Source organism: Cariama cristata, unplaced genomic scaffold (assembly GCF_000690535.1).
Source record: "Cariama cristata isolate BGI_N322 unplaced genomic scaffold, ASM69053v1 scaffold9566, whole genome shotgun sequence".
NCBI classification, from domain to species: Eukaryota; Metazoa; Chordata; class Aves; order Cariamiformes; family Cariamidae; genus Cariama; species Cariama cristata.
The window spans coordinates 49596-62792 of NW_009621544.1; the positions used below are offsets into that span (position 1 = coordinate 49596).

At 40.1% G+C, this 13197-nt stretch overlaps 1 protein-coding gene across 1 annotated transcript in view; it reads right to left on the reverse strand.

Annotated features, from left to right (window-relative positions):
• The window catches only part of LOC104163114 (nucleolar protein 4), a gene marked incomplete at its 3' end in the record, with an annotated part of 45231 nt that extends 37474 nt beyond the window's left edge, over window positions 1–7757 (reverse strand). The window contains exon 1 of the mRNA XM_009702004.1: window positions 7480–7757. Coding sequence (XP_009700306.1) covers window positions 7480–7680 — 201 coding nt within the window. The remainder of the gene's footprint in view (window positions 1–7479) is intronic.
• Between the last annotated feature and the right edge of the window lie 5440 nt (window positions 7758–13197).

Sequence of the window (13197 nt, forward strand, 5' to 3'; positions counted from 1 at the left end):
TCAGGCTAGTTTGTGTTACTCGTGTGTGGCTAGTTTGTCTTACTCATGTGTAGGTGAGTGGGTAGGAAAAAATTAGGAGATCACAAAACTACTTGCATACACTTTTTATTCTCCTTTCATTAATAGTCTCCATGCATACGAGAACAGAAGGGGCCTATCTCCTTCCATTGTAGTGTATCTATCATCTCCCAAGGAGCTGTGAAGAACACTGGCATGCCTGTTACCTTTGCACAAACCTGACTGTAGCAGAGAAAGAAAAAGATGTACACTTCAACAGAACATTTGAGCCTGCCTTCACGCACCAAAGATGTGAGACGCAAGCCAAAAGATGTTGTAGCCTTGTATCATCTACACACGATAGCAGCAGGGGTGGATTTCACCTTCAGTGCACTTCTTTTACCATTTTCACTTTTGAATCTCAGTACAAACTATTTCCAAGGATTTAGTGAAAAGCAACAATGATGGAATTCATCAGATAACAATTAAGGCACAGCTGGAAGAAGCCACCATCCTGTCCTTGGTGCTGTGGTTGGGACAGTGGAAGCAGGCTGGACCTTTGTGGAGCTGCAGGCTCAGGCTGTGCTGATGTCTTGCTGCTCCACAGGGTGCATACCACGCTGGCTATGCATTCTGCCCCATCCTTAGGTGGCTGTTTGCTCAAAATCTAGTATGCCGCTAACTGTTGTAACATGTCCTGCCTATACCTTTCACCAGACTTTGCTTCCCTCCTCACAGGTTATTCATTACAGTAGCAAACAGAATTTTGTGCTAAGCCTCTTCCTAGTCTTAACAATTAAGCCATAATATAAGGCTGTTAAAAACCTGGACTGCAGACTCTTAAGATATTTGCATTAACAAAGCAGCAGTCAGTAAAATAGGGCATTGCTTTAACAGTTTCTATCTGACTATGGAAGCGAATTAAAATGTAACAATTACAGCAAAACAAAACAAAATCTAGTTTCATGTTATGCCATACCTAGGTAGTGAGATCCAACTTCAGGCAAGAGAGTGAGTGAGAAGTTCTGTGGAGAAGATGAGTTGAAGTCAAAAACTCCTTTCTGAAAGGCTTAAACTCCTAATCCAGACTCATTATCTGTAACTTGGGTACTTGGCAGCATAAACTAGAAGGGCAAAAGGGTAATTTTTTTTTGTACCAAAAAAGCCAACATGCAGAGTTTAATGGTATCCTCAAAAGAGGAGGAGACACTTCTATCTTACCCTTTCCAGCTTTCCTTCCTGCTTAGAGCTGAGGTAACCATATCATATAAGAACCACATGACAATGCTCCAATTCAGCTGAAACCTATGCCACTTGAATATAAATAAGAAATTATGATGAAAGAAAAAAAGAAGTGAGAAATGTTTTAGGTATGAAGTTAAAAAAAAAGAAAGAAACAAACAAAAAAAATAACGTCTCCAACACTGTTCTTCAACATGCCAAATTCCCACAGTCTGCATTCTACTTCTTGCTTCAAGTAGATGCACACTTGTTTCAAATTTCATTAAGAAAATTTTTTAATAAATTACTTCCTAAGTGACTCAATAAGCTACTATCAGTCTATAGAAAAGCCCACTGTAACTTCTGAGGACTCCACTTGCTTTGGAAAAAGCTATATGCTCCCTTATGTTCTGACCATTTCCCCAAGCAAACCTGCAGACAAAAACAGAGGCAGAGGGGAACTAGACAGACAGTGACTTCACATACCTCAGAGACACAATGTCAGATGTGTTGATGTTCATTGGATATTAGGAATGACATTTCATGTTTCACTGAGATACAATCATACCCTTAAAAAGGAGAGAGAGTGAGAAAGAAACACATTGACACTCCTCCTTACTCCTCAGAGATGGTATCTATCTGTGGCTAAATTCATGTGTGCTTTTGGAAACCAGCTGGATTCGTGGTGCACCAGTGCATTACAACAGGCTTATCTGTATATTTGTGTATTCAGGACAGGCTGCATGGATGGTTGTGCTCGGTTTCTTTCAGTAACGATGACCTTCAGCAAAGCAGATGTTGCAAGATTCTACAGCTGGACTAACCACCGAAGACGACTGAAGTTTTAACTAGAGCATCATGCAGGAACTTCAAATGACTCTTTACCCAGGATCTCACATATGCTCTAGCTTTCAGATCCCATGCAAGGTTACAGTCTTTAAATACCTTCTTAGGACGGAACCTGTCTTAAAAGTGGACAGCCTGCCAGGCTAACTTGCCGTAGTGTAAATGCATCCATTACTACACCAGTTTGAAGTTGCAATACTTGGGACCAAACCGTCCCTGGCAGTGGCCCACAACACCACCACTGCTCTTTGCATCAGGTTGAAGAATAAAGCTTGAGAAACACTTCAAAAGCCCAGCATTAAAGGAGTGACAGAAAGTAAGATCTTCCTTTTAGAAACTACATGAAAGCTCTGCCTTGTTGTGAACCACTGTAACTATAATGACATGCACATTAGAGTGCAGTATTAGAATTAAAGGTCACTGTATGCAGCAATCATTATTTACTGTTCTCTCCTTTAAAACTGTGCATTTCTTTTCAGACTTAGAGAAAAATTACTCATCTTGTGCACTTCTCCGTGCAGCCAATTACACAGTCGAGTTAAACATAATGCATATTAACTTACCCTACCATACATTCAGAGGGCCTGGAGGTGTCCAATTTTTCTACCAGAAATTTTGTCTGGTAGAAAGAAAGAAGAAGACATTAACCAACTGTCTGCATTTAGTAGGTATCTGAACAAAATGGACACATAGTGTGTGTCCTCCTTGTCACCTCACTTTAATGCATCTCCTAGGCATTCATCATCAGTAGCACATGTTTCTATCTGGGAAATCCCAAAGAGAAGTTTTGCATACTAGGAATGTCCATTGCAATACAGACATAATGAACTATTTGTTAATCAGGGTAAAATACATGGCACAACGTAAGTATGGCTGGTTAGCTCAAAAAACTGTTTTCCCATACTGTATCACAATAACCTTGTTATCCAAATGCAGAAGAGACAAAATCATTTAAAAGGAGTGAGCTTGCTATATTTCATGAAATAAATGATGTGGAAGAGACAAAGCTATATAATGACTTTTCAAAATAAAATATATGGTCTAGGAAAAAGCAATGACACAAGAATCAGAAATCAAAAATCTCAGTGCTACAGAGACTTCACCATGGTCATACAGAAACCCAGCAGTCTCACACATAAGTATATAATGATCTAAAATAATTTATAGGTGCACTTAACTATTTGAATTCATAGAACTGCGTTTCCAGAGCGTTTAGAGATGAGTACTTTATAAGTCTTTTTTAGTACAAAGACCCAGCCCTGTTAAGGTAAATATTTATATATACATACATATGTGCAGCTATACAAAACGTCACTGACTTCACTTTAGCCCTAAACGGTTGTAGGAAGTTCTACTGACATGAACACCTGAGTCTTACTGGAGGATTGGTTCCCTAATATCAGCTTAATAAAAGCATACATACAAAGTATATACATACACACATACATGTATACATACATACTTACATATATGTATTTAAGACTATGAAAACCCATTTCTTCCTTGCGTAACATTTTTTCAGTTAATGGTCATATATTTTGGACTAGATTTTAAGGTTATGTTACAATTTGGCAGCTCCCTCCACTGCACTCAGCGTGTGGTCTTTTCACACAAAGAAGAGGGTACCACACATACTCACTGCCTGAAACTAAGGATTCAAAGACTGAAGTTACACTGTCCACTGAAACGTCACTCTTGTTTAAAGAGTGTTATCAACATCAGGTTTAAAAGTCATATTCTGAAGTGACTGAACAAAGCATTCTTTATATAATATACCCTTGCAGTTTGAAAAGTTCAATTAAAATTTCTTCATAGGGTTATTCATCAGCGTCTTTTTAGACAAGAAAACTTGATCTATTATTCCCAAAAAACTACATTTCTTACAAATCACTAACGAATTCCTCTATGTACATTAGAGAGGCCTGATTTTAGGAAAATGTTAGGTATCCCTGTTTTGACATCCAAGACTTTTTCACAGAATGAGGCCGCTATGTAGCAAACTTTCCATATAGCATAAGCATATAATTGCTTCAAATAGGTATTGACAAGATGAATACTCTAAAAATTGAAAAAATTCCACAAAGTAACCATTTTCAAAAAACATTTGCCTATTAGCTGTCAGATTTACAAAGAAAATATGACGGGAAAACTACCGTTTTTAGCTCAGCTGCTTCTTCTGATCATATTTCTGCAGCACGTACAAAATTATCAATCAGAACTGTATTGTCATATGGTGGAGCCCACCACAACACATGTGAAGGAAGTATCGTTCTTGTAAAGAGTGTTGTACAGGCAAATACCTATAATATAGTTTAACGAAACTCAGACAGAGCAGGTAGGGAACATGTCACCCAACAGGTCTTTCCAGCTTCAGCCCTTTGCCTCTGGGTTTCACAGAGCCCTGGCAATCTCAAGCAAGTAACATCTTCTGCAAACTGAATGAGCCATTGTAGAAGCTGGAGGAAGTATAATGTATTACTTCCTGCAATGCTAGCCCAATAATTAAAATATATTTCCCTTCATTTAGAAATAGATATTTTCTTCACTAACTTCTCACATAACTTTTCTCAGTTCCTTGCCACATAAAGATACCGTAAGAATACTACATTATAAGAAGTGGCATATCAATTTGATATTTGGTGAACACTGCAGACTATTTTTCTCATGAAAATATGATTAGAGGTTATGCTAAACACATTTGCTTACCCATCTCTACCAATGATGCCATTATTCAGATCTAATCATGTCTGATAACCGTAAAACTGCAAATGGCTGGAGGTTAGATGCTGCGAGAGCACTGGGAGAATTCCTAGATGACTTCAAAATACAACTCACATACTTGATGTATTCTGGGCAAAAAGGGTATGTGAGATGTTGCTCCTAGGAAACTATTGTACTCTGTTAACCTTACTTGTTCTTTATTTTGTGTCCTTTTTGGCAGAGAATTAAGAGTTCTGGCTAGTTCCTTGTGATATCCTTGCCCAAGCACATCCAGTGCATACAGTACTGCACACAACTAGGAGTTTGATCTTCTGCATGGTTCAAAATTCATCAGCTCAGCAATGGCCAGAACACTGTTCTGGAGGGGTCCTGTAACCTGAATCATCAGGAGAAGGCAAGAGGACCTCCTTGATCAGGTCTAGGACCTGTAAAACATTCTCTGACTCTTTAGCATGTACGATACCGCTTAAGGTAAAGCAGTAGTGATTTATATGACTGTATATGTATGCATACGAAACACTGAGACGCTGTACAGTTCCATTCTATTCTAATACATTGATGGCTTTTTTTTAATTCTAAAAATACTCTGTAACTTTTTCTAAATTTAAAAAGAGTGGAATTAATCTGTAAAGTATGAAATTGGCCACAAAAACATTCTTTTACTCTACACTCAGCTTACAAATCTCTGACAAATTTTTCATTATCCCAGGAGTGTGTTCTTCTTGAAGTCTTCACTCCATATTTAATAACTTTTACTGCATACCTAATAAATCATATACTTAAATGAACTGTAAACATCAACATGACTTTCACTAGGACAAAAAGGGGAGACAAATCTGCACATTGTCGGCAGTATAGAGTGGGTAGGATGACAGTGAGTGGTGAAAGAATATATCAATGTAGGGGATGATTCGGGCCTCTTAAAATTTGTAGAATAAAAAAGAATGAGATGGCTTTGACTGTCATCTCAATTCATTACAAACAGAGTTTTAACACTTTTTGATACATTTTTTTTGCATTTGAGTTGGAACTGATTAAAATTGGAAATGTAACATTAGGCTATGTTCTTGTCTTAGCTATAAATGAGTTCCACATTAAGACTCCTCCCTTTCTTCACCAAGCTTATTTGTGTATTTGCAAGAGTAATGACAGAAGCAGCAATGTACCTCAGGCAAAAGAGCCTGTGTGTCTGTCAATATTTGGGTGACTGGCTTATAAAAGGTTCATTGGAACAATGTGCCTTGAAGCAAATGAAGATACCATTCATATTAGCCAATTTGGGACTCACTGTGCAACAGTCAAAGTAGCGAGTAAATCCAGCACTGGAGTGTATACACACTCTGAGACCAGAGCTATTCAGGACAGTTTCAACAAAATGAAAATTTGTGGAAATAAAAATATTCCATGCAGGTAAACAGGTTTTCATAAAGATTTTATAGAGAAGGTTTTGGGGACCATGATTTGCTAAACTGGAATGGCCAAGAAAGAGAAATACTAACAATCTCCCATTTGGTCTCCCTTTCTTCTACCCACCAAAACCAGACACTTGAGTTAGAAAACACTTCAAGGTTTTATTTTTACTCCACGGGCAATGAAGACAGGAGTTAAAACTTTAGCATAAATAAATGTTGTTCTCTAGACATCGATCATGTACAATCCCCTTCTGGATATACCTATAAAGAGTGATTTTCCATATCATTGCTGTTTCAAAGCCCTGGAAAAAATGCGGCCATTCAAAGTATATCTCTGTTGCCAGCTTATTTTGTAGTAGGCTACTGAAAGCTAGTGACTAGCATTAATAGTATTTGGACCCAGTACTAACATCCTATTACCAGTGCTGTAAGAGTGGTAATCCAGTTGGGAGTTATCAGATAAAAGACAGGAACTTGTCACCAATAAGATCAATGGATACATTCTGTGATACAGGCCATTTCCTCACCCTCTCTACAGTATGCCCTCAGGACAAACACCTTCCTAGAAAGCTAGCTACCTAATCTATAGGATCTGTCTTTATCTACAATATAACCACCCTCGCTTCTCCTTACCCACATAATGGAAACTACAGAGAAAAGCCCTCGGGGGATTACAGCTTCTCCAAGCAAACTTGTCAGTTCTAATTCAGGTTAGGTGCCTGCATAACACAAACAATCAGGAAGGAACGAAATCAGTTCCTTTCAGATGTTGATAATTCACATGTAGTAATTTGCTTGGGCATACACACTTAACATTCATACGGATTCATTCTACAGATATGTAATACAAGTAATGAGATGGTCATCTATAAATATACACAGATATATGTATCTCAGTATATATACATATATATATGTATCACATTATATACATATTTTAATATATATTTATTTCAAATGAGTAATGTAGACAGCTCTCAATAAATGGACTGATAAAATTCATGCCTGATGGAGAAATGCACTGTTTTTTGTCAGTGTGTCATCACAATATATATGCCTATATATATGTATTCACCCATGTACATTCACATACACTTAATGTATGTATGCATCATATATGTGTAACAGAGCAATCTATGTATAGCATTTGAGTAATGATGTGACAAACATTAGACACATTGCATTAAGTGCTTAGCTGGGAATAACCTTTGGTATGGCCTCACAAATCTTTTCCTTTTCTAAGCTACACACTTCATATCTGGAGCATATGGAAGCATCTTACCTTGCTTCCATTTTCTCTTGCCTCCCGTTCCATCTTGAGATCAGAAATTAGGAGAGTCTTGTATTTGTTCTTTCCATTACTGCTGTGATCATCTAGTCTGTATTCTGAAGTCAGCTGAGCAGAGAGGGGACTGTCACTCAGGTTCAGAGGCTGCTCATCCTGCTCCAGATTTGTTTTGCCATTACTGTTGGTTTCTGCCATCTCCCTGCAGTGTGTTCCCCCTGAAGCATTGGAACTGTGTCCCACGGTCTCATTGCCATTAAAACTCTCTGCGGCTGAATCATCTATTAAAAACATATATATTTTCAGTCACATGCCACATTATCATCTCTGTCCAGTTCAAACATAATTTATACCTTCACAATGTTTTTCAAAATAGAATGAAAATGGTTTATATTACTAGCACCAGTACATTTCTTCAAAATGTGCACACACACTCCTCCACGTTTTCAAGGAAAAACTTTATGTAAATCCCTAAAATATTACTAAGTTAAAGGACATGATCTGGGCTGACACCTTAGTGTCACTGTGTACACAAAAGATAAGTATCACAAAGGATTTTTAGGGACAAAGTGACAAAGTCTGCCTTAATCCATCTGTCTGTTCATATGTCTATGGATCTATTTAGATTCTTATACCATGCTCACTACTGCAGTATTGCATATTTCTGAAATCAACAGAGATGCATATGGTACTTAGAAAGAATCTAGTTCTCGGGTTTTAAGGGTGCAGAGCAGCATATGTCATATCCATAAACATCCTCTTGCACAGACATGATGTAAATACACCTGATGTATTCACTGCTAGCAGTAGGGACTGCACAGGAAAAGCTGACTCCAGAAACAAAGATCCTCTCTTCATTTTGTTCAGGTGCTCATTCACTTTACTCATTCACTGTGTGCCATAATATATTTTAAAATACTGCTCAATAAAGGATACAATTATCAACCTGAAAGTTACATCTGAAAATTCTGGATGCGTTTTTGCTACCCTTAAGACTTTACAGCTGAAATGTATGATTAATATACGTCTTCACATGCTTATGGCTTTGTGTATCCTGTGTTTGTCAGCACTGGAATTTGCCACCTGCACTACTACTCCGTCCTTCTTTACTTCTAAACAATTTTTTGGACAACAGACTATCTAGTAAAAGAATTCATCCTTGAATAGATTAAATGGCAGCAGAATTTGGCCCTCAATTTGCTTACTTCTTGTTCTCTAAAGCACCTCTTTTTTGGCGACTTACATGGTTTTGCTAATGGTGCAAACACCTGCCCAGGGCTCTACAAGCTTACGCTTATCACAGACAGTGAAGCTGGAAAAAAAATGGGGGTTTAGCAGTAAGGAATGTGTGCAGATTGAAACTGCAGATACGGGATGAGATGGACCTTAATATATTAGGACCTTAATATACCACCTGCTTTTGGGCCCTTCTTTTCCATAGAAAAGAAATAAACACATTTATATACACGTGGAATTTAAAAAAACCATCAGGACACCTTCTTTATAGGATGTGCTCAGAAATACTCATGCTTGAAAATATATGATTAATCAAACTGTTGACTTGCCATCATTAATACAGTACAAAACAGCTATTAACTGCCCTCAGATCAGAATTTAAAAAGTGAAGAAAATATTGTATAAATGGGTAATGATCTAACTCAATTAAGTACTTAGAGAGCTATAGACAAGCCATCATACATCAGTGGCTTGCTTGCTGTACTCATCCAACACTTTTATGTCATAAAGTATACAGACTGGGCACACATTCCGAATATATATTTTCTAATAGCTTTGTTTTGTAAACCTGTAAAAAAAATCTAGTTTCATGAAAATACATAATAAAAATCATAATGTAAATGCTTTTATTTAAGCAACATCTTTTAGTTTTACAAAATGATTTATAATTAATAGCTGCAATAAAAAATAAAGCTATGTTTTGCTATGTACCACTTTTACATTACCTCTTACAAATAAAAATGTATATACAATAAAAGACATAATATTCCTAGAATAAGACTTTTAAATGTGTACACCAACCCAACTTGCAACAGAGCAATGGAAACGTTCTGATTTAAAAACCCGGGGCTGCTTGAGGATTTCGGCTACATAAATGAGTAAGGTGAGCAGGATTTATCCTTAATAAACTTTCTATCATGCCATGAGACTTACGTCTTACAGGTCATAATACATTAAAAAGGTTAAAATTCTAAATGCAGTTTCAGAAATAAATATGCATTTGTATTATTCTGAACTAGTAAATGGCATTCTAATATAGGGTCTTTATTTCTTTAAAGAAAACAGCCATATTTACAACTCATTTTAGAAGCTCTGAGATATCAGAAAGAAATCCATATTTCTTTATTTAAGAGAGAAACACTTTCGTTACTGCTGATTCATATTTAGGACTGTTAACAGATAATTGGTGTCTTGATTATCAGTTTAACAAGGGACAGTTAGTTTCAAATTAATTAAATCAATTACTGAATTGGTCACTGAGTGAGGAATGCTCCTCCCTTTGAAGGGCTCAGAAAATTCCCTGCTGTTGAGAGCAAAGAGAGAAACAAGTGAGTAACCAGAGAAGGCAAAGAGCCACCTAAAAGCTGGGGGCACTGCCTACTCTGCAGGATCCAAGTCCGATCCCTAGGGAACTGCTACGTGCCGGCACCCAAGTGTCCCGGGTTGTGTAGGGCAGAGGAGCCACTACCAGGACACAGATGGCTAAATGGGAATGATGGAGCAGGAAGAGAGCTGTGCATAGAGCCAAATCCAGGAACAACCAAGTCCAAGGCAAGGCTGTTAGTTTTGGCTTGTAATCACAAGCAATAATACTTTTATTTCTTTTTTTTTTTCCCTGTATGATGGATGGTTGACAACCAAAACTTACACATGTGAGAATGTTACAATGCAAAAGAAAAAAAAAAAACAAAACAAAACAGATTTTTTAATATTTGTTCTAAAACACAACCATTGAAAAAATCCTGTGCTGAGTAAATGTGATCAAGCATTATAATACTTTGAAACAATAATACAGTATTGACATGATTTTGACTTTGCTTAGCAAAAGCTTAGTTTCTTGATGGTAAATCTCGGTTTCTACTATAAAGTCAAATACCTGCTTTTACAGTCATTTAACCTTGCTTGTTAGAAATGGGAACTATTGTCTGTCAGGATAATGCTCAGGAGAATGGCTACAATGGCTATAAATCACACTTTTGCCAAGTAAATATAAATATGTATTGCCATAAAAGAGAACAAGAAAAAAACAGTGGCTCCTTACAGATGTTACCAAGGTAACTAAATTACAAGGTTTAGTGCATTTCTCATCCCTGGGCAGCTGGTCTGTTTTTGCCAAGAAGAAGGCTACTCTAAAGCAAGAGTTTCTGAGGTACCAGAAACACAGCCCACAACAGGAATAACTGGTTTTGGGGGAAAAGGCAGGAGGGTCTGGTCGAGGAGAGGAAAGGCACGTTCACCCTCGGATAGGGGCAGCCATGGCCCCCGAACCTCCCCGCCCCCCCGGCGGCCACACCCCCCCGGCCCCACTGGTGGCCACTGGGCTGAGCCACCGTGCTCCTGGGCCCGCAGGGACTGCAAGCACTCATGGCCACCGCACGGCTACCAAGGGGTAAGGCTGGTGTCATGGAGACTTGTCCCTCAGAGCACCCTCCCCAGTGGCGACCACCTCTCTGGGGACCAGGAGGTGAGATCTCACCTCCTCACTGCGCCCGGCGTGGCTGGCGAGCCGGGGCCGCACCTAAGCTGGGGCCTGGGTAGAGACCACCAGTTTGCTTGCAGTTTTCTCACCTTTATTTATCACAGCACCTCAGCAACAATAAACTGCTAACCCTGAAAGCTCGTTCTCTTACCAAATATTTTTTCCTCCATCCCGCAGAGGCAGAGGCGCAGCAGCTTGGGGAGAGCTGTGCGCAGGCCCAGGGGAGCCGAGTCTTTGCCCACCTATGCCCGCCAGCGAGTGTTTCTCTGGGGCAGCTCGCCCACAGCTCCTCTGTCAGAACAAGTACATCACTAACGGCAGGCACCGAGGGGGAGAGGCCGGAGGCCCATCCCTAGGGCAGCGGAGAGGCTGCAGGAGTACAGTTGGGGAACATGGTGGCACCCCTGGGACCCACTGACATCACGGTGGCAGTTGGGGGCTGCCTGGGCCCAGCCCAGCCCTTGCCCCTTGCCGAGGAACCCACGGAGGCCAGGTCCACCCCGGCCCGGCGCACACGGGGCAGCAGGAGGCTGAGCAAACCGCAGCAGCCTTCCCTGGGCCCGTTTCAGTACCACCGGCTGTCGGTGGTCACTCCAGGCTCCCTTCCCACAGCTGGCTGATGAGGGGGAAAATAAAACTCCACTGCGATCAGCCTACATCTGGGTACTTGGTATCAATGGCACCACTGACGCAAGGACAGCATTTTTCCAAAACATGCCTCTTGTCTGAACAGCCACCACCAGGCAGGTTTTGTGGGAAGACCTCCACGGAGGCATGCCACAGGCACTGGGAGCTGAGAAGGGAGGGAACACAGGGCTTCCCTGCCCCGTGTTGGGTGTCAGGGCAGCTATGAAAGAGGCTGTGGGATGAGCTCACGTCTTCATCACCTTCTTCCCAGGGCTGCCGCAATACACGGGCATCAGCCATGACAGCAAATAATGGCCTCACCAAACGCTGCTACTTGCTCAGGACAGGACACGTCTTTAGCAACTGTGCAGTTTTCAAACCCTTACCCCAGCACGCTGGAAGACTGGAAGCACATCTACAACTGGTTTTGTTACTTAAGCCTGAAAAGAGGGAGTCTCACTGCAAAACATGTATGCGTTTCACTTCTCAAAAACAGCCAGCTGGTGCCTCACCGACACAGAGATCCTCCTCCAGGGTTTAAAGAGCAACACCCCTCAGAGAAAGACTCCAAGAGCAGAAGGAAGGTACCTTTGGATCAGGTAGCAGCTGCCTTCTTGCTGAAGCAAGAAGCTCTGTTCAGGCTTAGGCATGGACTTCTCACTCATGGACCAATATTTCTTAAACCTCCTGATACCAAGACCTCCTTCTCCCACCTTGCACAGAGCTCCATGCTGATCCTCTGCTCTGACCAACACTCTTTGGGCACCTTCAGTCCAAGTACTCTCCGTGTTAGGGGTAATTCTCAAAACAAGAACTGCAGTAATTTTCCTATTTCAAGTTAGTTTCTTATTATCCATCACATTACATTACAGCTTCCAGCTTACCCTTCTAGATCCCCTTTAGGCCAGCTACACACAAAGTGATACCAGCTCTGTTTCTGCACACTTGAGAAGTCCAGGCTCCTGCCTGAGAACTTTCCAAGCTCATTGCATCACCACTGTGTTAGCTTCTCCCCCTGCTTTTGAAGGAAACTTGGAAATGGTGAAAGAAAAGACAATGCCAAAGAAAGCCAAGCAAACAGATGCTCTCAATATGAGTTTTGATTCTCAGAACTGTTGCATCCTTCACTTCAATTATCTGCCACAAACATTTGCGTTATCATGGCCTAAACTTCTGCCAAAACCCAGTTTCTCTGTATTTAACACCTTGGATTCTGCAAGGTGATTTCCGTGACAGTTAATAGTTTAAGGGCACTCTGATTTAGACCAGGAAACCAGGTCTTAATTTATAGGATTATGTTCTCTTACCAAACAACGTCTAGATTTATGAATGAGCAGACAACATGTATTGCTAGAATTAGAGATTCTTCTGTT